The following is a 24,676-nucleotide window of genomic DNA, read 5'->3' on the forward strand; positions in this document are numbered from 1 at the left end:
CTCTCTTTTTTTAGTTGGTTTTTCAGGAGCCACTGAGCACTTCTAGGAGCAGGGTAGAGAGTTTCACTCCACAAAGGCAGGCTGCTGAAGTTCGGGAGCAATTTCTCCTGTCCCAGTAGGTTTAGCCCATCACTTCTTGCATTTAATTATTTGCCTCTAAATAATGATAGGAGCCAGGAGCTTTGTTTAACTCTGACCTCCTTGGGGCCTGTATGAGAGGAGCCTGTTTCTCATGATGTTCCATCGTACAGCCCCTTTCAGTGTTGTGAATGGGCTCTGCAGCCCTTTCCCCAGTGAAGCTGTTATCCCTACCAGGAAAGAGGGCAGAGGAAAGCACACATAAAGCTTGCAGGTCTTGGGCTGCTGTCCAGTGACCTGCCCCTCTCTCAGCTTGCTGAGGAGCCTGGCTGGGGGTTAAAAAGCAGCCCCTGCAGTGGGTCACAGCTTTGTGCAGTGGTACCCAGGCTGTCCAGTGATTCTAACTGTACGTTTGTACAGGCAGAGACAGGTCTTAAAAGTCCCATGGGGAGCATCCTGGATACAGGCAGGGGCCCATCCCAGGGGGTTTCCACCAGTCTGTGCCCTGGGTGCAGTGGTGTGTAATGGGTGTACCCATGTGGACCTGGTTACAGGTTACGGCTCTGCTGTGTGTGATCCTGCTGACAGGAGCAGGTGTGTGGGGTCACCCCATGTGCCCCTTTTTTGAAAGCAAACTTAATTACATTGAGGCTGAGAACTCAAGTGTCCAGCCTTGACAAGAGTACCAGGGACAGGCTGGGTCATGGATGGTTTTCTGGCTGCAGGAACAATTATTAGTTACCTGTCATGCAACAGCTCTGGTCCCCAGGCCTGGCCTAGTTTTATTAGGTTCTGAATAGCTACAGAAGAACTACTTCATCAAAAAATTCACCGTAAGTTAGTTATAAAATTTATGCATTAAGTTGCATAAAATGTTTCTTGTATTCTGTATGCCCCTGTTTCTTGAGGAGGGAATACACAGAGAAAGAGAGGAAAACCCCCTATTTTTCAAGAATTATTGAATCTTAATGACAAAATTTGTTACTAGTTTTCTGTGTTCAGTGAACTATTGGTATTTATCTTCCTCTGTCTACTTGCAAACAGTATTGAAGCAAGACACAGTGTATAGATATTTTTTTAAAGGTGATGCTCTCAGTTGATTTGAGGTGATCTGTATCATTAGTGATCCTTTGCCTTTTAGGACCTACTGGCTTCTCTAGAGCTTATGTTTATTAAGCGGGGGCTGGACGGGCTAGTCAGTAATGCAGTGTACTGCGGCTTTTAACAGATGAAAGCACGGAGGGGAGATTGTTTCAATTCTCCCCCGTGTCTACCAGTTCTCAACATCTCAGTACATGCGCGTTGCAGATCAGAGGTGCTGATTTACAGAGCTGTCATCTTAATGTTTTACCCAGTACAGCTGGGGAAGTGGTAGAGACAGTTTTGTCTCACGCTGCCTGGTTGTCAGGGCCAATTAAGTGGTCTGGTGTTGGGAGGAAGGGGAAAAACAACCCACACAAGAAAATGGGGAACTTTTGTTGTTGTTTTTGAAGCTGTTGCCACTAACTCCTAGAAATACTAGTATTTGTGATAGAATTTTTTTTTTTTACAACAATCATTTTAACATCAGGAAGCCTAACTTTTGCGTTTAGCTTGATAGTATTCAGTTAGTGTTATGGCAGAAGTCATGTTGCTTTTCTCTTCACCTAAGTATTGCACTTCTGTAGAAAAATCGCAAAAGAGTCACAGTAGCTACCACCTAGTGATTGTGCTGTTACAGTAGCCCAAACAATCCTTAATTAAATTCTCTGGCTGCCCTGAGCATTACACTCACTGAAATGCTGTTTCATTATGTTTTTTAGGGCCGGTGTACCCGAGAGAACTGCAAATACCTTCACCCTCCCCCGCACTTAAAAACGCAACTTGAAATAAATGGACGCAACAACCTGATCCAGCAGAAGACAGCCGCAGCCATGTTTGCTCAGCAGATGCAGTTCATGCTACCAGGCGCGCAGCTACAGCCAATTGTAAGTTACAGCAATGAATCGGGTTCACACTGCTCCACGTTTCCTTCCTGTTTGCTCACGGAGGCCCTAGTCCTGTGCTTTTGCTCAGGCAGTTGTTTGTGCTGCATGAGGTTGGGCAGCATCTTCCAGAGGGATGCCTGATGCTACCTCTGCATCTTATTTCCTCTGATAACTAAGGAGCTATGAGATTCAGGGCATCAAGTAGAAGGGTCTTGCCACCAGGTGGATATTAGACCGGTTAATTCACGTACATCCTAGAAGTCCTGTGAGTGGCTCAATTCCAATGGATCCTGTTTTGGATAGCTGTTTTACGCTGGGGTGAGGATGCTGGAGTTCTTCCACACTGTGACAAGGGAAGGGGACAGTTGACTCCCTTGGACTAGATATGCTGTACTTGTGGGCTAAAACTGGGGAAGAAAATCCTACCCAGATATTAATACATTCTTATGTCTGGGCGTGAGATCCATTTCACTGCAGTTGTCCGAGCAGAGAGCGCTGTGCTAATGTCACCGCCCTGTCACTTGTTTTTCACAGTAATGCTGTTTTGTACTAGCAGCAGGAAAGATTTGCTTCTTTTCAGGTAGGGAGAGAAGCCTCTGGGAGATGGATGTTTGCAGAGCAGGTAGTTCAGAGAAGCCTTCGCTGCCTGTCCCTGCTCTAGCCTATCGGTTAAACAGATTTTTAGGCTGGACAACCCTGTCACGCCAGGGAGAGGATGGCTTGTGTCTGCTGGCTGGTGTATCTGTGATGGGGTGGCATTTGTCAGCTGAGTTGGAGTCTGTCGCTGTGTATATTTTAAGAAATATCAGAGGTCTTGAAGCAGCTCTTTGTGGCTGACATAAGCAAGCTACACGTTTTTAACCAAGAACCTAGTTAGGAATTCTCCATTTAAAGCTGGGCTGAATGTCTTTCCTGGAGCAACGTGCACTTGGTGTGCAGTTGTTGGGTGAGGTTCCCTGTGCTGTGCCACATGGGAGGTCCAGCTGGATCCCTAGGACAAGACTGTTCCAGGCTGAAGATGTGTGATTCTGTGAACTGACCTGTGCTTGGCCTCTTGGTGTCCCAACCCACAGCACCTGGCTTCTCTGCCCAAATGAGGCTTCAGACTCAGCAATTGTCACCCCAGCTTTGACAAGGTGGAGTGTCTCTGGTTTATCCTCACAAGAGACCGGTGGGGTGTTCTTCCTTACTGGATGCTGTTGTGCGCTGTTTGGTGTAAGAGCTTGCAATGGTGCTATGTTTCAGGAGGGAGAGTTGGCCAGTGTCCCTCCATCATGGTGCTCTGCCACTGTACTGGGGCATTTCCCCAGTTTGGCATGTTCCTCCTGTCTTGTGAAGGATCTTCGTGTTCACCCTTACTCTGGTCATCCTGCATGTGTGTTAGCAGCTTTATCTTCACCCTGCTGTGTAAGCGTTCCCATTTTGAAGATGGAAAAGTGAGGCAGAAGAGAAAATGGGCCACAGGAAGTCTGTAGTTGCTCAGCGCCTTAAGCTCTAATCTGCTGTAGTCTTTGCACCTCTTATTGTGGAGTTCACTTTCCACAAACATACGTGCGCATGAGAAGGAAATCCTGATTCCCACAAAAGGGTAGCACTGGTTTCCCAGCCCTGTACCAAAAGCAAACCTTTCCTGTTTGGGGTTTTCCTCTGTAGGGAATTCACAGTGGACGTTCTTTGGCTGGCTATTGAAAACATCTTTGGGATTTCCTCTCTGGAAAGTTCCCATCTTCCCATTTTGCAGTCTTGCAGGTCCAGCTCACACCTCCTGCAATTTCACTCCTGCCTTTTAAATTGCCTCTGAGGCTGAATCTGTTGGTTTGTCTGATTAGTGCTCTCATTTCAGAGGTAACTTTATCTGATGAGAAAGGTCCCTGGTTTCTCAATTGTGCCATGGGAGAGACATGGGCAAAGAAGAAAAATAAAAAATTGTTCTGCAATGACTGTTCCCTTCCTGCTTTCCCACATGTTTGCTCAGAGTAAATGAGCTCTTGGTCTAATTCCTGCTGCCTGACTTGCTCCACACCAATTTCAGGACAAACAAGAGATTGCTCTTTCACCTGCCTTTGATTTCCTGAAGATGCTGCCAGTGGAAGCAGTCTTTGAGAATCTTTTTTCTCTCTAAATGAGAAGGGTGGGGCCTCCTTCTGGCTACACATGAAATTCTTCAAAGCAGAAAGTATTATATCAGATGCAGCAGCAGAACAAATCCCATGTGATCAGAAAGCTGATCAACGGGATGCCTGCTTAATTGGGATACTTGCCAGAGAAAAGATTTGGAACAGCGTGCTTAATAGCTCTAAACAACAGCTGAATGCTTAGACATTTTTAAAGTGTATTTTCACCAGAAAAGCTACCGTGTTTTTTTTTTTAAAAAAATTAAAAGAAAACACAGAAAAAAAACGCACACACAAAAAACAAAGACCAGCGCTTGACATAGCAGCTTTTCACTACAGTTCTTGAAATGGCATTGAATGTGTCTATGAGCTTGCATCTAAATGTTCACCACCAGACCTTCTTGCACTACCACTGACATCCAGCAAGAGCTAGTCTTCCCATTGAACCAAGAGCCAGGACCATGATGATGGCTGTTCAGTGAAGGTGCTGCTTGCAGAAGAACCATGTCCCAGGAAGGCTGCCTGCTGCACGGTGCTCACAAAGCCTACTAGGTGTGAATTAATGGTTGCTAGTGCGAGCTGATTTCTCTGAAGTCTCTGGTTGCTCTCTGATGTTGCTGCTAACTGCTCATGCAAAACCGAGAATCACATGAATGTTCAGCGCCCGTGATGCAGTTTTAAACAGACTGTTTCGTACAGCACTTTAAAACAAGTCAGGCAAGGACATGGAGCAGACTGTTTGCTCAGCATGGCTTATTTGTCTGGGAGAGACCTTGGAGAGACCACGTAGGTGCCAAGTAGCAAGGCTTAGTAAAGTGTTGACTTTTGAATGTCCAAATTCACCTTGACTGCTGGCTTTGATTGAGCTGTGCTGGAAGCTCTCTGGGCTGTTTTTGTGCCTTTGTCTGTTAGACTGTGTAAAAGTCGGGTTGGAGGTGGATAGAGCTGGCCTCTGGCATCGATACGGAGAGCCATTTTGGTCGATGCTGTGTCTAGTTTCTCAGGTGCAGTAACTTTAAGCCATGTGTACACCAAAGTAAGACCACCCAAAAAGTGCTGCAACCTGGGCCTGATCCCTACACTCTCCATTCTGCTCTTCCCTTTGCAGCAGTGCAAGACAGACTTTTGCAGCTAGCCGTGGAGGTGCGTCAGCACCAGCTCTGAGTTGACTTGGTGGAGCAGGGCGGTGGCTTGCATGCTGCTGCCGTTAGCTGTGTCTGATCAGGCAGTTGGATAGAGCACAGCAGTGTTGACACACCTGCCTCCCGACTCCTGCCCTGCAGCTGCCTCTGCTGCTGCCCTGGGAAGTCGTTTCCCCTCTCTGAACTCTCTTTGTTTTCAAGTGCTTCTTCTTTTCTTCCTGTCAAGGTCTCTGTAGCCAGGACTATCTTGACAGCTCTGAGTCACCCGTGGCCCTGAAGACAACTCAGACTTTAACCCAGCCCTGCGTCCCTTTCTGGGGCAGCAGGACCCTGCTGATGCCCCTTGGTGCTGATGGAGGGGTTAAAGCACAGGGTGACCAACTTGCTTGACCAGTGATGCTTGGAACGAGTGCTGGAGTAGATTTCAACAGGTGTTTTGGGCATGCATTTGTTTCATGCAGAAGAAAAATTATCTCTATCTCGGCCTCTAGTGAAAGGCATGCTAGCAAGGAATAAACACACATACCCTGGCCCACCCAGGAGCTGGTGTCTGCCAAGAGACAGCACCGTGGGGCGTTAACACCTGAGTTTTACACTACAGCAGCCCAAAGATGAGAGATCCTTTGACTTACGAGTGTGTCTTTGTGATCTGATTGGGGAAATGAGCATCTGTCATGATAGGTAGCTGGGTGCTTTGGCCGGCTCGATTCACTCCAGCACGCTCAGCCTTCATGTTAGATGGTGGTTTTACAGCCAGCCCCGTGCAGTTGTACTGGAGGGGGACACAGGTTTTTGCTTTTCCTGAACAGCATCATTTATGTTTTCAATATCAGGGTCTTTGGTCTTGTCAGTATGAGATCTTTATCTTATACGTTTCTATCACCAGACTGTAATAAAAGCTGCTGCTGTTTTTTGTGTGCTTTCCATGTGTAGCCACTTAGCAGGGACCTGTCTCCCCTCCTTCAGGCCATCAACACCTCTGTATTTATTCTGGGTCTCTCATTTTCAGGCTTTCCCTTTTTGGGGTCTGAGATAACTCAGAATCAGCATTTCCTGGCTGAGACAGTGCTTGTATTCGACAGAACACCAGCCGCTCCTCTGCCTTCCTCTTCACACTCACTCTGTGTTTCTTCTCTAGCTTTAGCACAATTTCTGGTAGGCAAACTGAATGCAACTTCTAGTTTGTTAACAAAATCAGCTGTTCCAGGTTCTGTCACCACCAGTGGTGACAAATGCCCTTCCCTGGGACAGTCCCTTCTTGCTGCTCACAGCTCCGACCCAATGGCTCCTGTGCTCAGGGTCTGTGAGGAGCTCAGAGCTGTCAGAGTCCTTGGCAGCCCTCCCCACGAGATGTGTTCTCACAACAGCCATTTCAGCTTCTTTTTTTATTCTTATGAGCATTTTAATACTCAGTAAGCCAGTCTGGTGAGCTGCTACTAGTCTGAACCCCTCTGCTGCTGCACCAAAACCTGTTCCCCTCTGCTCAGGAGTTACTGGTAGTGTCTGCATGTGCTATGGTTAATAAAAGGTGGTTTGCAAGGAAATCGGCCCCTGTATTTCCTGAATTTGCAAGAGTTTTAAGGGGGGCAGCAGGGGTAAGTGTTGATACTTTCAATCTGGCTGTTTTGCCCTAGAGCACACCAGCAACTAAGTTGAGACTTTTTTTTTTTAGTGTACAGTCATAATATTGATCTGTCAGGTCTCCTGGCTGGATGGGGTGGTTGGGAGGCATGTTGAAGAAAGCAGTGCTGCTTGGAGTAAAAATTACAGTTGGGTTCTGGCTGCAAGGAAGAAACTCGCTTGAATTCCCTCAGGACAGGCCTGGCACGGGGGACCTGCACAGACGTCAAGGAAGGAGAGATTTGGCTGGCAGCATCTTTATTACTGGTACTGATGCATGAGCCAGACTGGATTTCCCAATCCAAGACAGGCAGTCGGGGCTGGCAGTGAGCGCAGCCCATCTTTCCCCCTCATCAGCCACAATAAATACAGAGCTCCCTGATGCCAGCTTACAAAGGAGCAGTTTTCAGTGTGCTTAGCACACTTCAGACTTAAAAACCCTAGTGCTTCTAGGTTTAACGTGTTGAGCAAGGTCTGCTCGTTCTCTGGCTCTGCGTCCGCTGAAAATGCCTGCATGCCTGCGGAGGGTCAGTCCCCTGCCCCCAGGCAGGGTGTGGAGCAGGGCTGTCGCTTTCAGTCAGCATCACTGGCATACTGTTCAGGTGGGTAGAAGGAGTGGTTGTGAAACCTTGGGAACGCAGCAGCGGATGCCAGGGCATGGAAATGGGTGAACAACCAGCAGCAGCAATTAAAAACACGTCCTCCTCTTTCATGGACCCCTCTGTGAGTCTCCAGGATTATGGGTAGATTCTCAGTTGCTCTTCATGGATGTCTTTAGCTTGGGTTCAGGTCGCTTAGCCCTTGCCAGTTGTTCCCAGTGAGGAGAAGGGCTGCTCTTGAGGGAACAGCCTTGGGGGATAGTGACTGTGTTTCAGGGAACAGGACCTGCCTCCCAGTTTGTAGTGGCTTTGGTGGAGGGGCTGGTATATAATCTCTTTGCAAAAGTTTTGCACCCCTTCCCACTGTTCTCTGGTGAATTCGGTCAGTGTGAGGCATTGCAAGCCCCCAGCCTTCCTCCCTGGCTGCACGAATACCCTGGCATCCTCTGCTTGAGCAGCAGGAGGAACATCTCTCCTCCATCTCAGAAACCAACTAGGTCCTCAGGCTGGCTCCTGGTTGTGTTCAAGACCAGACAGGGGAAGCCTGCCTCAAAGGATCTCATGAAATTTTGGAGTAATATCTGTGCCACACCTGCTCTGTCAGAATACCCAGGACTCCTGCTGTATTGGGTGCCGGAAATACATAGGGTAGATTTGCCGACACATTTATGCAAGCCACATGTGCTGTAAGGTTTGGGCTACTATGGGTACACAAAACAAGTGCTGACAATGTGTGCTGGGCCCCAGCATAACCCTGTGCAGGCTGGCCAGGCTGCAGAAACTCCTTAAAATAGCATTTATAGTGCGAATGGTGGCAGAAGTTCAGCAGATGCTGCTGTAATTACTGGTGCTTGCACAAGAGAAAACAGTCTAATGGATGCTGTCTTCTCACTAAAGTGTTCAGGGAGTCACAGTGTTTGAAGATCCTTAAAGAGCTTTTCTAGCAGCAAAAGGTGTAAAATGTCTGGGAGCCACAGAGAATTGAAAGAGAGAAGAAAATGATTTAATAAAGGGCCGTGGACTGGAGGATCTCTGGGTTTAATGGTTTAAGTCTCCCATCAGCTAAAGCGGGGTTTGACATAGACTTGAAAGAAGGAAAATTGGAAATCCCTCCCAGAGAGGATTATTTGGTTCTGCTACACTTAAAGCACCCAGCGCTGCTGATTCAGGAAGCCGTGTCTCCTTGCTGTGGAAGAGAAAGTGGGACATACGCTGGCAGTGACCTGTCATCCCCTTCCTCATCAGCTCAGGAGCTGCTTGCTGTCATTCTGACCTTAGGAAGGAGGCATCATTAAGCTAAATATAGGTTAGGACAGCTTGGCTGGTGTTACTGTGGGCTAGCTTCTTCCAGATCACAACAAAAAAGTGTCCCCTAGCATATGAAAGTACTGGGATGAAGATGCTGTTAAGAAACATGCTGTCCCATGTGTGACTTCTTTTAGAAACTCACAGGACTAGAGGTACAAAAATAAAAGCAAGGAGGGGATGATGTGTGGCCAAAAAGATGCCCCAGGCCATTTTTGTAAGCATGCTTGCATTTATTGCCAAGTAGAGGCTCTAGTTACTGAGGACGGCTTCATGTACACCTGCAACTGTGAGCAGCTTTAACCGTAACCCAGAGTTCACAGTGGAGAAGGTGACATGGGAAAAATAAAAATAGTTGCAGGTCACAGGCTGGTTTCCCTGGGGGCTGCTTGAGCCCCTGCTACAGGAGCAGGAGTACTGCCTTGCAGGCCTCTGGTCTTTGGCATGGGCAGGGGGAATTTTTCATCAGCTAGAATTGGTTTCGTTCCCAAACCCACCTCGGATCTGGTGCTTTGAAGTCTCTCAAACTCCTTGGCTATAGGGGTCATTCACAGACTTTAAACCGAGCACCTGCTTAGGAGCTTTGTGCGATCTCTCCTGCCTGGCAGAACGGCAGCTCCTTTCCCAGACCAGCGCTGCTGGAGCAGTTCAGGCTAGGGAGCTGCTCTGGCCAGCGGCGCAGAAGCCCTACATGTCTGCACGGCCTGCCAGAGGCGATTTAGGGATCAGAAGCAGTTGAGATCTTTATGGCTCATTGTTCTGTCTCCTCATGGGGTCATTGCTGCTCACAGCATAGCTGGTGTTCTGGACCTCATGCTGGCTCACCTGGGCCATCTCATTGGTAGACTGTCCATGGCTCTTCCAAGCCCGTGACCCACCTGCTCTTGCCAAAGCCATGAGGTCTTGCATGTTGTATCACTAGTCAGTTTGGTGTCCTCTTGCTGCCATTCATGTGAAGCGTAGGCTCAGTATACTCTTGCAAAATTGCTTTTGCCTAGAGGATGTTGGCAGTCTTAAACAAACGCCAGATGTGCAGAATGCTAGACCTCCAAGCATACTGTAGCAGAGATGCCTCGTCTGACTCTAAATGTTGTCCACCTGAGCCATGCTAGCCATCATAACCATGTAGCTAATGGAGTTATGTGCTTCCAGGTCCTGAAGCTGCAGCTTACCTTGTGGTCTCTGTACCGCGTTGTGGCGTAGGCATACAGAAGCCGAGACATTTATTTGGGAATGGAAAGACTTTAATTTGGGCCTGCACTAATTGCTGGCATGAAATCCTTAATTGTGTCATTATAAAGATCATCAATATGCTTTGATCTGGCAAATAAAGATGCCTTGTGTTCAGGGTGAGTCACAAATCTGTGAGTCAGGAGAAGCGAATGGATCGCAAGAAAATGGCGATAAATGAACAGATTGAAGAGCACAGCATTTTCATGTTGCTGATCAAATTGTCTAAAAGGATTGAAGTGCTGCAAGGCTTTGATGGGTAATCTATGACAGAGCTTTTTAACAAATATTTTGTTTTTCCTTTTTCTGTACACAGACAACGTTTCCTGTGACTCCATCGCTTGCAACAAGCCCCACAATGGCTTTTAGTCCCTACCTGAGTCATGTTTCTCCTGGGATGGGCTTGGTTCCTGCAGAGCTTTTACCAAATACTCCTGTCTTGGTTTCTGGAAATCCTACTGTTACAGTACCAGGAGGCTCTGCTGGGCAGAAACTGATGCGTACGGATAAACTGGAGGTATTTGGACATCTGATATGATACTGCGGATGGGAATGAACAGGGCACGTGTGCCCAGGTGTTGCTCTCTGCTAAAATGACCTGATGCAGCACAGTGCAGAGTTTAACCTGCAGCTTTCCTAACACAGGGTTGCTGTTTTCTGCTTGAGCAGATTCTCATGTGGGGCCTGATCCCATATCCTTGGAAGTCACTGGGAATTTGGGAGCGCTCACTCTTCTGATTTCAGTGGGTGTTAGAACAGGGCTGGGATTGTTGTTTTCTATGTGTGATCTGCCACACTTGAAAAATGCAAGTGGCCATTCTTCCATTTCCCTGAGTTGAGTGGGAGATGTTTTGGAAGTAATACACACTTCCCTTTCATTGAGATGGGCTTACTGAGCTTTTACAGAAAGTTTTAAGCAATACAGTGTTGGGAGTGCTGGGTACAGTGCATTGGAAAGATGTCGTCCCACTGTCATCCCAGTTGGCTGGGCATGCTGGGACTTAGTGTTGGAGGAGTTGTAAATGTCTTTCAAACCCTAAGCAGAGGCTCTGCAGGTGATAAGGGCTGAGGCCCTGAGTTCAGAGGCCCCTGCAGGTGTAAATTATAACACAGGAAGGTAGTGGAGAAGGGTGTAATTTCAAAACACGTTGTTATGTGTAGTATACTTTATATTGCCTTGCTGATTGCTTCTGTTCTCACATGACGTCTCACCTTTTCCCCATGCTCAGTCTGATAGTGCACTGCTACGTGATCTACACCACCAGCTATAGTCCTCCACAATTTCTTTTAGTTCCTCAGACAAGGAAACCTTGCAGATCCATTTTGTGAAACCTTTTTCTCTGCCTTTGATGCTTCAGTGCTCATAACTTAGGAGGATCTCTAAGATCTTCATAAAGCTAGCAATTTTGGTAACACCTTATGAACACGTTCCAGTGTAATCAAACACATTGTCCTGTAACCCAAGGATCAAGAGTTTTATTGTGGAGGGCAGTGAGGCTATGTGAAAGAGGCTCCTCATACTTAAGAAAAGGTACTTGTTGCAAATAACAGCAGCATGTAACATTTAGAATTAGATGCCCTACCCAAGAGTGTGCTCTGTAACAAATCCATAATCCAGCTGAAACACAAATGGCAGAGTTATTAATGTTCAGGCTTCAGAGGCAGGGAGGAATCCTGAGCTCCAGAAGTTTTGGCAAAATGACATTGACTTCCTGGGGTCGCTTTCCATTCTGCGCAAATTCTGTGCTTCACTTGTATTTGCCCTGGGTAACATTGTGAGGCTTTTTCATACCCTGAACAGGTTGTGAGTAGCACCATTCATCTCTGTGATTGTTGGTGTATGTGCTACCCGAGATGAGCATGGATTTAAATACACATGTAGTTAAATGTGGCCAACTGAACTGATATTCTCTGTTGAAAATACTGAATGAACAGTAACTTGATGGCCTGCTCAACAATGTGACTTTCTTTTAAGGTTTGTCGAGAGTTTCAGCGTGGAAATTGCACACGTGGTGAGAATGATTGCCGCTATGCTCACCCTATAGATATTGCAATGATAGACACAAATGAAAATACTGTTACAGTTTGCATGGATTACATCAAAGGTCGATGCTCTAGGGAGAAATGCAAGTACTTTCATCCCCCTGCACACCTGCAAGCCAAAATCAAGGCAGCTCAACACCAGGTGAACCAGACAGCTGCAGCTGCAATGGTAAGTAGAGCTCTTCTCAAGCTATATTTCTATTGCTGAGAGATTTCATTTGTGCCACATGTGTCATTTGTGGAAAAATAGAGTGCTTTGTAAATGGCTGACTAGAGGGCTGAGAGCATGTGCAATATGAATCCCATCTCTTCATCCCCTCTATGTGCTCACCATAGCATGAAGCCCCAAGTGGCACAGTACATCCCGCCAGCTAGGGACATGGTGGCGAACCCTGTGATTTTCTGCCATGACTTCATGAGGTGACACGAATGCAAGTACAGCAGCAAACGCCTTCCTGGCTAAGTCATAGGTGTCAGTTTAGCTTCCTCAGTATACAATGAAAGCAAAGAACGCCCGTCCCATCATACATCCTTTGCAGGGAGATCCTGGCCTGTTGAGGTCAGTAGCAAAATTTCCACTGACTTCAAAGCAGACAAGGTATCTTCAGGCTTAGCAAACTGGGCAGCCTTGTGCCTTATACCTTTGCCAAGGCTTAGTGAAATGACAAGACTCAAACCAAAGGTGACTTCCTGACCGGTTTGATACTTAGGACCTGGTAGAGATGTTCCTGCATTTTAATTTGAATTGTGATTTCTACTACGTACAATTCTAAAAACGAGTCAAGACAGACTTACCAGATCAAATTCCTAGCTGGAGTAAATGTTTGCCATTCTGTTGAATTCAACTTGATGGCACCTGTCTATTCCAGAGATGAGGGAGCTGGGGCCATTGAACCTGGGGAGGGAAGAGGCGGCTCAAGAGGATCTTACCCATACGTATAAACTTCTGATGGGGGAGGTAAAGAAGATGGAGGCAGACTGTTCTCTGGGGTCCCCAGTGAAAGACAAGAGGCAATGGGCACAAAATGAAATGTAGGAAATTCCATTTAATCATAAGAAAAAACTTCTTTATGTGAGGGTGATGAAACACTGCAACAGGTTCTTCTGTCCTTGGAGATATTCAAAACCTTCCTGGACACAGTCCTGAGCAAGCTCTCTAGTTGGCACTGCTTTGAGCAGGGTGTTGGAGTAGGTGATTTCCAGAGATCCCTTCCAACCTCATCCATTCTGTGATTTATTTTTTTATAACTAATATTAAAAAGGTTCTTGTTTCCTTTTTGATTTACAAGTAAGGCTACTAAATTTTCTTAAATACCCTTTTTTTTAAAGACAGTAAGAGGGGTTGCTTTTCATTCATGGTGAAATATAACGCAAAAATGAGAAGATTCTAGAAATTGAACAGCTGCCCTCCTTGTAGCATTAGTATTACCTGAAATTTAATTTGAAGAACCAGTTTATACTGCAGTATTTAGTTGTCCTGCACAGTTTGTTTATTAGATTTCTTACTATTTTTATTATTGTTGAAACAACAGCCCAGGTCTGTTGAAAAAGATCCTTCTAAAATGAAAACCCTGTGTTTTTTACAATTGAATCTTTACTTTTTCAGTAATTATCTAGGACACTGCTACTTAACCAAAGCCAGTGCGTGTTTTATTCATGCTGCTGTCTTCTCTTAAAAATGTAATTAACCTTATTTGTATGCTGTTAACGAGAACCTTTAAAATATTTATTAATGGCTTGTTGCATCACCCCTGCTACTAAAATAGCTTACATTATTCATTAACTTTTCAAGGTTTGATGCATTTACTGTACCTGTTGAAAAATAAGACTTTTATAGAGTGAAGAATGGTGCCCAATCTTCTTGGATCAAAAAAACATACGCCAGACAAATGGGTGTACCTTCTAAAATAGATTTGGAATGACTTCAAATCTAAATTCAGACAACATTTCTGAGGGACCCAATCTTGCAGTTACTTGACGTGCACAAGTAGTAGCTTTACTCACTCCTACTTGGCTGAGGTCTGTGCAGCACAGTCAGATGAACTGGGTCAGGCTCAGTCCCCAGTTCAGGATGGCACTTAAGCATGTGCTTGAACCTCCCTTGTTTACTGGTGGTCCTTCCCTTGCCATGAGTGCTCCTGCTGACCTCTGCATGGTGTGTAGCTGCAGAATTAGGGCTGAAGCCCAGTGCAAGTCCACCTGCAGGTGGTAATCCCCGAGCGCACCTCACCTGCTGTGCCAGCTGCAGTGAAGATGCTCTAGAGCACTTGTCCCATTATGATATTTCTTTACTTTTAAAATTTACTGAGGCAAAGTAACTGACTAGCCACTAGGCCAGGTAACTGCTCAGCCGCCCCGTGTTGTGCATGCTTCGTCTTTTTAATATATTGTATAATGCATTCATTTTTAAAAGATTTTTTTCTCTTCGCCCTCTCCTCCCCCTCCCCCCAAATGTTGCTTTCTCTTGACGCACCTCTGCTTGCTGTTTTTGTTACTGTGCTTGACCCCCCTCCCTGGCCCATTGCCATCATGTGCTCGCTGCCTGCTAATTAAGACTCAGCCAGCTGTCAGATCACTGAAGCGACCGCTCGAGGCAACCTTTGACCTGGTACTTGGACCTTTCACCTTCTCGCTTTGCACGTAACCATCTTAGTCTGCATGAAAGCCTTCTGCACTTGGTCTGTTGTGCTAGTGCCTGGGGAGACTGCCCATCCCGGCCAGAAATGTTGCAGTGTCTGCTCAGACATGCCGATCCTGCACCCTGCACACCATCTGTTAACTGTCTGAGCTTTGCCTCTTGAAACCCGGATGCGTTTTGGAGGCAGTGAATAATCTTGGAGGGAGGCAGTGCTGGGGTTTGAGGTGTTTTTCCGAACAGCAGCAGCTTTGGAGTCATGAGGCGCAATGTTTCGGTGAGAATTGAACACATTAGGTCTGCAGTGTGCTGGATATGCCAGAGGACTGGGTGGTGCAGGACAGATCCAGCAACTTCTTGTGGTATGCCCAACAGCACAGCCTCGCCTGGCAGTGTCAGGCTGGTACTGCCCTGCAAATGGTGCAATGGGCGCAGCACAAATTTAGGACCTCTCCAGTCCTGGCAGTTCCTGACATTAAAAGAAGCAGAGGGAGAGAGCTAAGCAGCACCCATGGAGATCTGTGCTGGGAACTGAAGTGGGTGTAACGCGTGTTTAGTCGAGTGTTTGGTAAGCTGGGGAGATGGCTGCTGCAGCTGGCTTTGTCTCTGGTTCCTCCCCCCATACTGCAGTGTCAGCAGAGGGACCTCGCTGTGGGTGCCTTTTGCTTCAGGCACAGGATCTGCTCCCCAGGCTTCTGTCTGCAAACCGTCTTCATATAAGCTACCTTTGATTATTTTCTGGGTCTCAAATATGTTTTACCTGTCTTTGTGACGCTCACAGTGAGGCAAAAGCCATCCTCCCAGTCTGCTGTCCATCCTGGCTCCATAGAAGACAGCTGTTCACCCCAGATAATGAGGGATCCAATACAACCTACAAAAAACATCTCCTGTTGCCCAGCTATAACGGGGAAAGGGAAAAGTGGACACAGGGGAGCCCTGAAGCCTTCAAGCTGGTGTTGCTCCCCATTCCCAGAGCTGGGAAGCAGAAGCTGATCTGTTCCCCTTCCCCTCTGAAAACCTGTTTTGGGGTTTTTTAAGTAGTCAAGAGGCTTCCCCATTGGAGCTTTAGACAACAGCAGTAGGAAATCTTGCTAGGGATGAGCTTCCTCCAGCAGTCATGGAATTACGCTGTAAATGACATGACAGCCTCTCACTCCTCGGTGCTCACAGCTGCCACAGCCGCATCCCCAAAGCCAGCGTAGGCAGCGACCTGCGCGGTGCCTCGCTGTCCCCTCCGAGAGCCACCTCTCTGAGGAGATGCGGTTTGACCGAGGATGGGCAAACCCTTTAACTCCCCTACCGTCCTGACCTGCCCTGCTTAACAAAATGCCATCAGAGAAGTGATTTTTAATAGTCTTCATGCTCTGAAACATCTGAAAGTTTGCAACCACGTTGTTGGAATATGTCACCTCCTCTGAACAGTTTGGGAAGGCTGCACCAGAGAAGGATTCACAGTGGTGATAAGAGCATGTATAATCTTCAGAGGAGACTGCTCAGATTGCTTCTGCTTCTTGGCAGGGAATGGGCACTACCTCTGCCCTCCCTCAGATCATTTTTTATTAGTCATGCCTTGGACTGAAGCACTAAGCGAGATGCAGACCCAGCCCCTCTTTGCCAAATGGAAAGGGGTGAAAGTGTGATCAGCTACCAGGAGATAGCAGTCTGAGGGGAACTTCTGAGGTACAATTAAATTGTTTGTTGCAAAGATTTGATCCAGTTCTTGCAAAAAGTAACAAGAGAGGGTTGTTACCCAGCACGTGGGATATTTTGACTTTGGCATGCGGTGCCATTTTTATCTGTCAGTCACGCTGAAAGATGGCTTTCCGTGCCACAGAGAGAAGTGGCACAAACCGTTTTGTTCAGATGCTTGTGTTCCAGCAGGAATGTGGCTTTCCCAGCCCAAAAAATGGGAGAGTGCCTGGCATTTTTGTAGTGGGAATTGTTCATTGGGATCAGTGCAGGCTATCACGTGGATACTGAAATGAATTAACCCTTTCACCAGTGCAGATGGTCTGGTCATGTTGCATAGGTTGCATACCCATGTGCGCACACAAACACAGGCAAAAAAGAAAGTCGCAAAAGATTACAGTCAAAGGTTACTGCTACATTTGTGATGGTCAGAGCCTGTCCAGAGGGAAATCAGAAGCAGCAGCAGGAGGTACACTCGCCAAGTAAGTTCTTTGCTACAAGGATTTAGTCTAGCTCCTGCAGTGGGGAGGCACTTGATACAGAATTCAGTACAGTCAAAATGTGGTGAGGAGTCCTCCTGTTGCCTTTGGTAGGTGCTGCAGGACGCACTTGGGGGATTCCTTCTGAACCAGGATATGGTGCAAGACAGAAATGTCTTCCCATGAGCTGTTAAAATTCCTGCAGGTCCTGAGACCGTTACAGAAATGCTGGCCTGTCTCAAATGAGACATGCTTGTTTGCTTCAGTACCCCTGCCAGATGCCTGTGCAGGAGCTCTACTGGCCCAACTTCATCATGTGCAATTTTAGACACCTCTTCTGGGCATTTGACCTTTCAGTGAGTGTTCCTGACTTGGGGCTCTTACCTCAACGCAAAGGTGAAGAAGTGGTGAAGCCAGATCCTTCTGTGCCCCTGGACCTTCTTGCACCTCGATATCTGAAGTTAGACAGGTTGGCAGCAGGGCATCTTCAGGGCATGCTCCTGTACAGAAGCTTCCCCAGATGCTGGGATGGGAGAGGTGACCCAGAAAACTTTGTCAAACCAGAAGCAGACTGAGACGGGCTCCTGGCTCTTGTGCCCACAGAGCTCCCATGGCAGAGCTGGCCTTCAGGTTGCGCAGCAGCTGCTGCAGTGTGCTTGTTTCTTTAGAAGACTCTGGAAACGTTGCATTTATTTGGATTTCTCCACCCAGCTGCTGTTCAGGGAGCAGTAGTGGGACTGCCATAGCTCCCTTCTCTCTTGCTCCCAAGGGGCTGTAGCAGGGCAGGAGGGAGGGTGACATTACAGAGACGGTGGGGTAGACCATTGTGCCTTGATATCTGTATGGCCTGTTAGTGTTTGTATGCTCCCTCTGACTGTAACACTGGGCTCAGGAATTGTCCTGTAAAGAGCCAGGGCATCACAGTGAGGTCTCAAAGCCTTCAGCTGTTCTGCTTTTGGCACTGCCATTATGGGATGATGGGCATTTCGGGGTGGAGACATGCTTTGGCCAAGAAGCAAGGAGTCAAAAGTCCATTATGTGCCTGGCACAGTTGCTTTGCTATAATTAGTAATTTTTTTTTCTGAGGCAGATTTTGGAAGCATGTGAAAAAGAATGTTTTGCAGTCATGCACAGTAAGGAGCATGAATTTAAGCAGGAAGTTCTTCAGTCAGTGTAAATCTGTAAAGCACCTCTGCCATAAGGAGCTACTCTAGTCTACAAGCTGAAATCTGTCCCGTGCCTGGAGGAACGTTCTGCTGCGGCCAGGCCAACACGATGCTGGGTTGCATCAAAAAGGGCATCACCAGCAGAGATAAAGAAGTCATTATCCTGCTCTACTCAGGGCTTGTCAGGCCACACCTGGAGTACTGTGTACGGTTCTGGTCCCCGCTGTACAAAAAGGTTGTGGGCAGGCTGGAAGGGGTCCAGAGAAGGGCCACCAAGATGATCAGAGGACTGGGAAGCTGCCGTACGAGGATAGGCTGGGAGAGCTGGGTTTGTTCAGCCTTGAGAAAAGGAGGCTCAGAGGGGATCTCATCACCACGTACCAGTACTTAAGGGGTAGCTACAAAGAAGGTGGAGACTCCCTTTTTACACAGAGTCACATGGAGAGGACAAGGGGGAATGGACCCAAGTTAGTTGCTCTTGGGGAGATTCCAATTGGACACAAGAGGGAAATTTTTCGCAGTGAGGACAGTCACCATTGGAATAATCTCCCCAGGGAAGTGGTTGACTCAGCCACATTGGACGCTTTTAAGATCCAGCTGGACAGGGTGCTGGGCCATCTTGTCTAGGCTGTGCCCTTCCTAGAAAGGTTGGACTATATGATCCCTGAGGTCCCTTCCAACCTGGGATTCTGTGATTAAACAGGCAAGATGAAGATAGTCAGATTTAACATTGATATCAATGAGGGCTTCTTTAGAAATGGAAACTCTTAGATCTTTGCCTAAAAGATCTCATCCTAAAATACAGATCTTCAGCAAAAGATTTGGTGTCTGTGTCTGAGAATGTTGTCCCGTGTTTGACTGCTGTCTTTTGGTACTAGCCAGAAGAAATCTGGAAAGATTAAGTGCTAATGCTTGCACTGGATGCCTGCTAGCATTAGCAGAGGATGCGTGCATGTCTGAGGGCAGGTTTGAAAATGCAATTTCTTCTAGTTTTCTTTTTTTAAAATTAAAATGACCCAAAAGCCACCATATGAATACAGATAGGATGGAGTAATGTTTTGCCTGGAAGTATCTTGCTTAACATTTCTCAGATGAGCAGTCTCCTGTAGCAAGTTAAATCTAAAGTGAAACCTGTTTCTAGATGGTGACAAACTGTTGCAAGCTTTCACTTATATTCTGTTGTGTGTTGGTCTTCATAAAGGTTTAAACTCCCTCACTTGTATCCTTTCTTCCGAGTACTGTGTATCTGTAGCCTTAACCCTTCATTAGCTAAACCCTCCTCCATTACCTACCCTTCACTACTATTAAAAAAATAGCAGTGATAACTCTATTTTTCAGCCATTGCTTTGCTACATGATGTAGACTAACACAACTAGGGAGAAATGACCTGATTCTGCATGACTTCCACGTGCGTAAATCTCATTGACGTCAATGGGAGCGTTACGTGCAAAAGGACTGCGGGGCATAATTAAAAGGGACCCTTTTCTATCACAATGTGGAGGAAAAAATGTGGTTTCTACTTGGGTACAGTGAAAAGCTGTAAATCATTAGAAACATTCCTGTCTCCTAAGAACCTGACATACTACTTTGCTGTTGAGACATGCCTGGATGAATGATGAGTAACTCACTGAGAAAAGTTCCTGAGTTGGGTTAATGCTTTTTACCAAGTCTGATCATGAAACAGGTTTGACAGGCTGGAAGAAGCCCGGTGGTGTGATAGAACAAGAAGAGAGGATTTGCCTGATAGCAGGGCCCACCCAAATCTTGTTCAAACACCAGATTTGTCAATGGCTTTTTCCACTGTTAGTAATGAGCGAGCAGTGTTAAACGGTTGGAGGCCTCCTTCTAGAAATTGGGAGCAAGTCCAAACCTGCTGGTGGTGAGTTGTGCCACGGGTGCGGGCAGTGAAGAATCAGGCCTATTCTTGACCATGTTGCTCAGCCTCTCTACTAGCAAGTGGAAAAGCATTTTACTATGGATGTAATGTTATGCCTGTAACTGGCAACAGCTGCCACTTTACCACCTGGACACACAGGTCGGCTGCACCCAAGTGTGCACACTTCCACACGTGTGCACGTACGTGTAGGCAGGTGTTGAAACAGGCGGAGGCAAGCATCCCTTTTTTTCCATGGCGTTTGTTGCTTATGCTTATCTTCTTGTTTTTAGATAGCCAGCTACTATATTTCTGTTACCTGGTATTTTGGTTTTTAATGCTTGTTGCCTGCAACTGCTCCTCGTAGTACCCTGTCCAGGTGATCACCTCTCCCCTTCTTTCTCCTCATGCTTTTTCTTCCTGTGTGCCCAAGTCAGTCCTGCGGAAACCTCTCCTAGCATTCCTCCTCCTGGGCTCTGCTCCTTCTCCCAGTGCATTTACTAACTGTTTACCTAGTGAAGTTGTGATTCCACATACTACTTCTACTGTGGTATAGCTGCTCTTTTCTTTCCTGTCTTTCTAAGTTGATACAGTTGCAGGTGGTTTGCAGCCAAAACCCCCTATTATTTATTGCATGCTTCATCTACATCTGGGCCCCTTTTTTTACTCCACTTGTCTTTAATGACTCCCTTATCCACAGGCCCTGCCGCCTGGTGCACTTCAACCTTTACCAAAGAGGCCAGCACTTGAAAAAAACAATGGTGCCACCACAGTCTTTAACCCAAGCGTTTTCCACTACCAACAGGCTCTAGCCAACATGCAGTTGCAACAGCCTACATTCATCCCTACAGGTAAGCGTCTCCTTGCTTTCCCCAGCATCATAGTTTTTTATGACCTAGGCATTGAGCTAATGAGCGGATTCGTAAGATTCCTTAGCAAAAGAGTATCAGTGTGTAGTTTTGTGTTAAAAGTGGATGAAAAGTTAACATTGTTTGTTTGACTTTTTTTTCCCTTCACCTACTACAGTTCAGAGCTGTTCACTTGTAAAGATCCCTTCTTAGCCTTTTTTGTTTGGTTTTGGGTTTTTTAAGTGGTCAAACTAAGAAAAATGTCTGCATGTTTCTTGAATTCATACTTTCTGTTTCTCCTTATGGTTCAACTGGTTAATCCCAAATTAATTCTTTGACTCTTGCGTAGTGCTCTTACAGACTCATGTTAAAATGTCTTGTGGACCTCAGTGCCTGCTCACTTGAAGCTGCAGGTATCTTTCTGAGCTTCTGTCTCAGTGACCTACATATTCCAGCAGCCATGGTGTTTATAGAGGGAACGGTTTGTCTTTAGTAAATAAAAATTATATAATCCTCTTTAAAGGCATATATTTCCCTCTTGCTTGTCTTTTGACCAATATGATAGCCTAAGCTTTTTAAAAGCAATTTAATGCCTAGCTTTTATTTTACCTTTAAGGTCTCAGAGTAAAATTGAAAGATGCAGTTTAGTAATTTATATATGACTCGAAATACTGATGTGGCAGAGATGTGACTGCTGACTAGCCAATTAACCTCTATTCACTGCAGCCACATGCACTCTCACCTGCTGAGAGTAGTGAGTATTATAAGCGGCTGAATTAGGAATATTCCAGAGTTGATAGCTCACTTTTTAGGATCATTATCATCATTGCAGAGCATCATAAGAAAATGGAATGCCCAATGTTTTTAACATTTAAAGCTGTATTCACTTGCCAGATGATACTCATAGAAAACATACAAAGTATTTCTCTGGACTGGCCTCTCAAGGTGAATGCGCAGTGGACCTGGACTTTGGCCTTGCCATTCCTTGGGGTCGGGAAGATCTTTAGAGACAGTCCTATACTGAGGCCAAACTGTCTGAAGTGCAAGCGTGGGTCCAGAGAGCTGGGACCTAAACCCTGTGCTTGTGTGACCCTTCTGTTATGAGAGCACTTGGAGACACTCAGAGCTCAGCAGCTGCCAAGACATTTTTCCAGGGAAGTGGAGTCTTGTACGGAGAGGTGGAGGGAGGGACTCGAGTAGTAGCCTCTTGCCTTATGCTCTGCGAAGTGCTCTTGGAGGGGATGGGCTGAGCTGACCTTACCGCAACTCTCTTAGGTGCCAAGCGAAATACTACTTCAGGAAACACTGACACCTTTGAGACTGCCAAGTCCCCCAGCTGGCTACATGCTCCTCTTCCTCGAGGTTGCAGTTGCCAAAGTTGACATAAGGACACGCATTTCTGATGCGAGTACCACAAATCAGCTTTTACCCAGCACTCTCACTGTGCTGTTGTGCCCTGTCTCATGGCAATGAAATTACGCACAGGGCTGATGCGTAACAGGTCTATTTGCTGGCACCTGCTCTCATCTGAGGACATTAATGCTGGACAGAGCAGCAGATTTCCAGTCAGAGGACGTATCTCTGGTGAATTTACATTACGCATCCCCATTTTCCCTTATGCATCAGACTGCAGATCTGGTCTCAGCCTTTGCAGCTCTCTGGAAAGCGAAGCAGAGAAGTGGCACGTAGCAGCTCACGCTGTGGGGAAGGGAAGCAAGCTGTTGCTTTTCTTAGTTTCTCCCGTTCAATTATTGAGAGATCATGGGTTGCCATGGGGGGGGAAAGTCAGGGTGTCTGCTGAAAATGGCATCATCACTACAGTTGTTTCAAGTCCAGAAAAAAACCTGCCTCTTTCAGCTTAAACTAGAGACTTTGAATCCCCGTCCCTGCTTGCAGGAGTAAATTGCTTTTGGAGAGTCGATTTTAACATGAGTGTGATGTTCCTCTACGGGTAATTTGTTTTCTGCTGAAATGATCAGAAAGAAATCAACGTACCCAATACTAAAAAACACCCAAACAACCCTAATTTCTAGGATAGTTCATATAATTTAATACCAGGGTGGGAGACGGAGTATATTCTCTACTACCCAAGAACTGAAGAATTAATTTGGTTTGCTATGATCTATTAAAACTGAGTTTAAACTATTTATGTACCAATATGCAGAATCTGTTTGCATGTGCTTAAATACTGAATGCTGCAAAGAGAATACCTGCTTCTTTAGTTAAAGTGATTTCTAACACTGAAGCTTCACTAATGAAATATCCCTTTTGTTCATCTTTCCACGCTTCAATGCATGGTGTGCAGGGTCAGTTCTGTGCATGACACCCACTGCAAGCGTTGGTAGGTTTTTCTACACAAACTTCTCAACTTTTCCTAATCTGAAAAAGACAGCAGTTAGTATGCATCAGTGAGAACCTGGGTGGCTGAGTGGTGTGACTGTCTATCCGCTGTCTTCTTTGAGGCTTAAATGGTTGTATCCCTTTTAATTTCTGTGCAGTGCAGTGTTTTGTGTGACTAATAAGAGAACCCAAGGTGATGTGTTCCCACCCCTATTTAGTTCCACTGCAGAGATAAAAATTTGTCACTTAAATGTCTCTACAACCCATTTAACTCATCCAACAAAAGGAAATAGCAATGGGAGGATCCTGTTGTTTTATTTTTTTGTATCAGGCATCAGGTGGATTAGAGTTTGGATTTTCGGTTGTCTTTCTGAGGACATTTTAGGAGACTGGTTTAATAAAGGCGGTAAGGAGGAACACATCTGGGGTCAGCCCCTCTGCCAGAGCAGGGCTCTGCTTTTACAGCGAGAGAAGCAGGGCTTAGACCGTGGACTGTCTGAAGATTCATCTCTTTAGTGAAGTGTCCGCTGTACAGGTACAAGGGACCGTAGGGAGGTACTGCTGCTGGTGCACGTGGGATGCAGTGAGGCGGCAGGGCTGGGTACATGCTCGTTGCTGCTGCAGGGATCCAGTATGTTCAGGCTCAGCATCTGGGTCTTACTGGGAACCTGTGCAGGTCTTTGAGGGACCTTCCACACTGTCTGCAGCTGCTGGGCACAGCAGGGTGGGTGAAAGCTGAGCTTTCATCCTCCAGCCAAGGTTATACAAGACTACCAGCATCCAGGTGTGTGCCTGCTTCAGACAGAGGGAGAAAGGCGGGAGCAGGAGCCCTGGGGAGAGTGCGAGGCTTTCAGGGAGCAGGTCTGAAAGCTTTGGCAGGAATGGCTAAGCACTCTGCTCTCGAGCCTACCCATCCCTATAGCGCAGAGAGGACACACCGCTTGCATGATGGGGAGCTGAGCCTTTCAAACACACCTCTGCCTGTAGGAAACCCCAACCCACACGCTTCAATGTCCCGTGGCTGGAGTGTGCCCAGCCTGCAGGCACGCATGCTCCTCGCCAGGGCCGGCCATGTCTGCTGGGGTGGAGGGGAAGGCAAGTCTGCTTCCCTGCCGCATGTTTGCAGGGATGGCTGGGCCTTCCTGCGGGCTCCCTGGCCCTGCAAACCCCTGCCCTGGGGTTTGGGGGATGCCCATGTGCACCCCAGAGCATCCTTTCCAGCACCATGTTCTGCGGGACACACAGCTGCAGGAGGCTGCCGAGCTCCCTGCTGCCGTGTTGTCCTTTTGGATGCTCTTTCTGCGAATTGTAGCTGTTCAGATGCATTCGTGTATTTTTCCCTCTTGGCCCACTCCCCTCTCCAACCCCCCAACCCTGCAAGAGGGGAGTTTTGCCAAATCCTCTAGAATTAGGGTGGAAAGGAAGCACACTGAATTTGTACAGAGAGAGCTCGGGCTGCCAGCCACTCGTTTGCCACGCCTCTGGCTCTGTCCCGTGCCGAAACATCGTCCCCGCTAGAAAGACGCAAGAAAACCCGGTGAAAGGGCT

At 46.8% G+C, this 24,676-nt stretch overlaps 1 protein-coding gene across 17 annotated transcripts in view; it reads left to right on the forward strand.

Moving 5' to 3' along the window:
- Nucleotides 1-24,676, forward strand: part of MBNL3 (muscleblind like splicing regulator 3) — a 93,108-nt gene that overhangs the window by 60,493 nt on the left and 7,939 nt on the right. For 12 of the 17 annotated variants that reach the window (XR_012662715.1, XR_012662716.1, XR_012662718.1 and 9 more), the window contains 4 exons: nucleotides 1,881-2,045; nucleotides 10,372-10,572; nucleotides 12,031-12,267; nucleotides 20,641-20,791. Coding sequence is in view for 12 of the 17 variants with exons in the window: in XM_075106818.1 (XP_074962919.1) it covers nucleotides 1,881-2,045; nucleotides 10,372-10,572; nucleotides 12,031-12,267; nucleotides 20,641-20,791 (754 nt within the window). In the remaining 5 variants the exon portion in view is untranslated. Of the gene's footprint in view, nucleotides 1-1,880; nucleotides 2,046-10,371; nucleotides 10,573-12,030; nucleotides 12,268-20,640; nucleotides 20,792-23,093; nucleotides 23,130-24,676 lie in introns of all 17 variants that reach the window. The other 5 variants (XM_075106814.1, XM_075106815.1, XM_075106824.1 and 2 more) reach the window with 1 other exon arrangement.

Source organism: Phalacrocorax aristotelis, chromosome 11 (assembly GCF_949628215.1).
Source record: "Phalacrocorax aristotelis chromosome 11, bGulAri2.1, whole genome shotgun sequence".
Taxonomy (NCBI): Eukaryota; Metazoa; Chordata; class Aves; order Suliformes; family Phalacrocoracidae; genus Phalacrocorax; species Phalacrocorax aristotelis.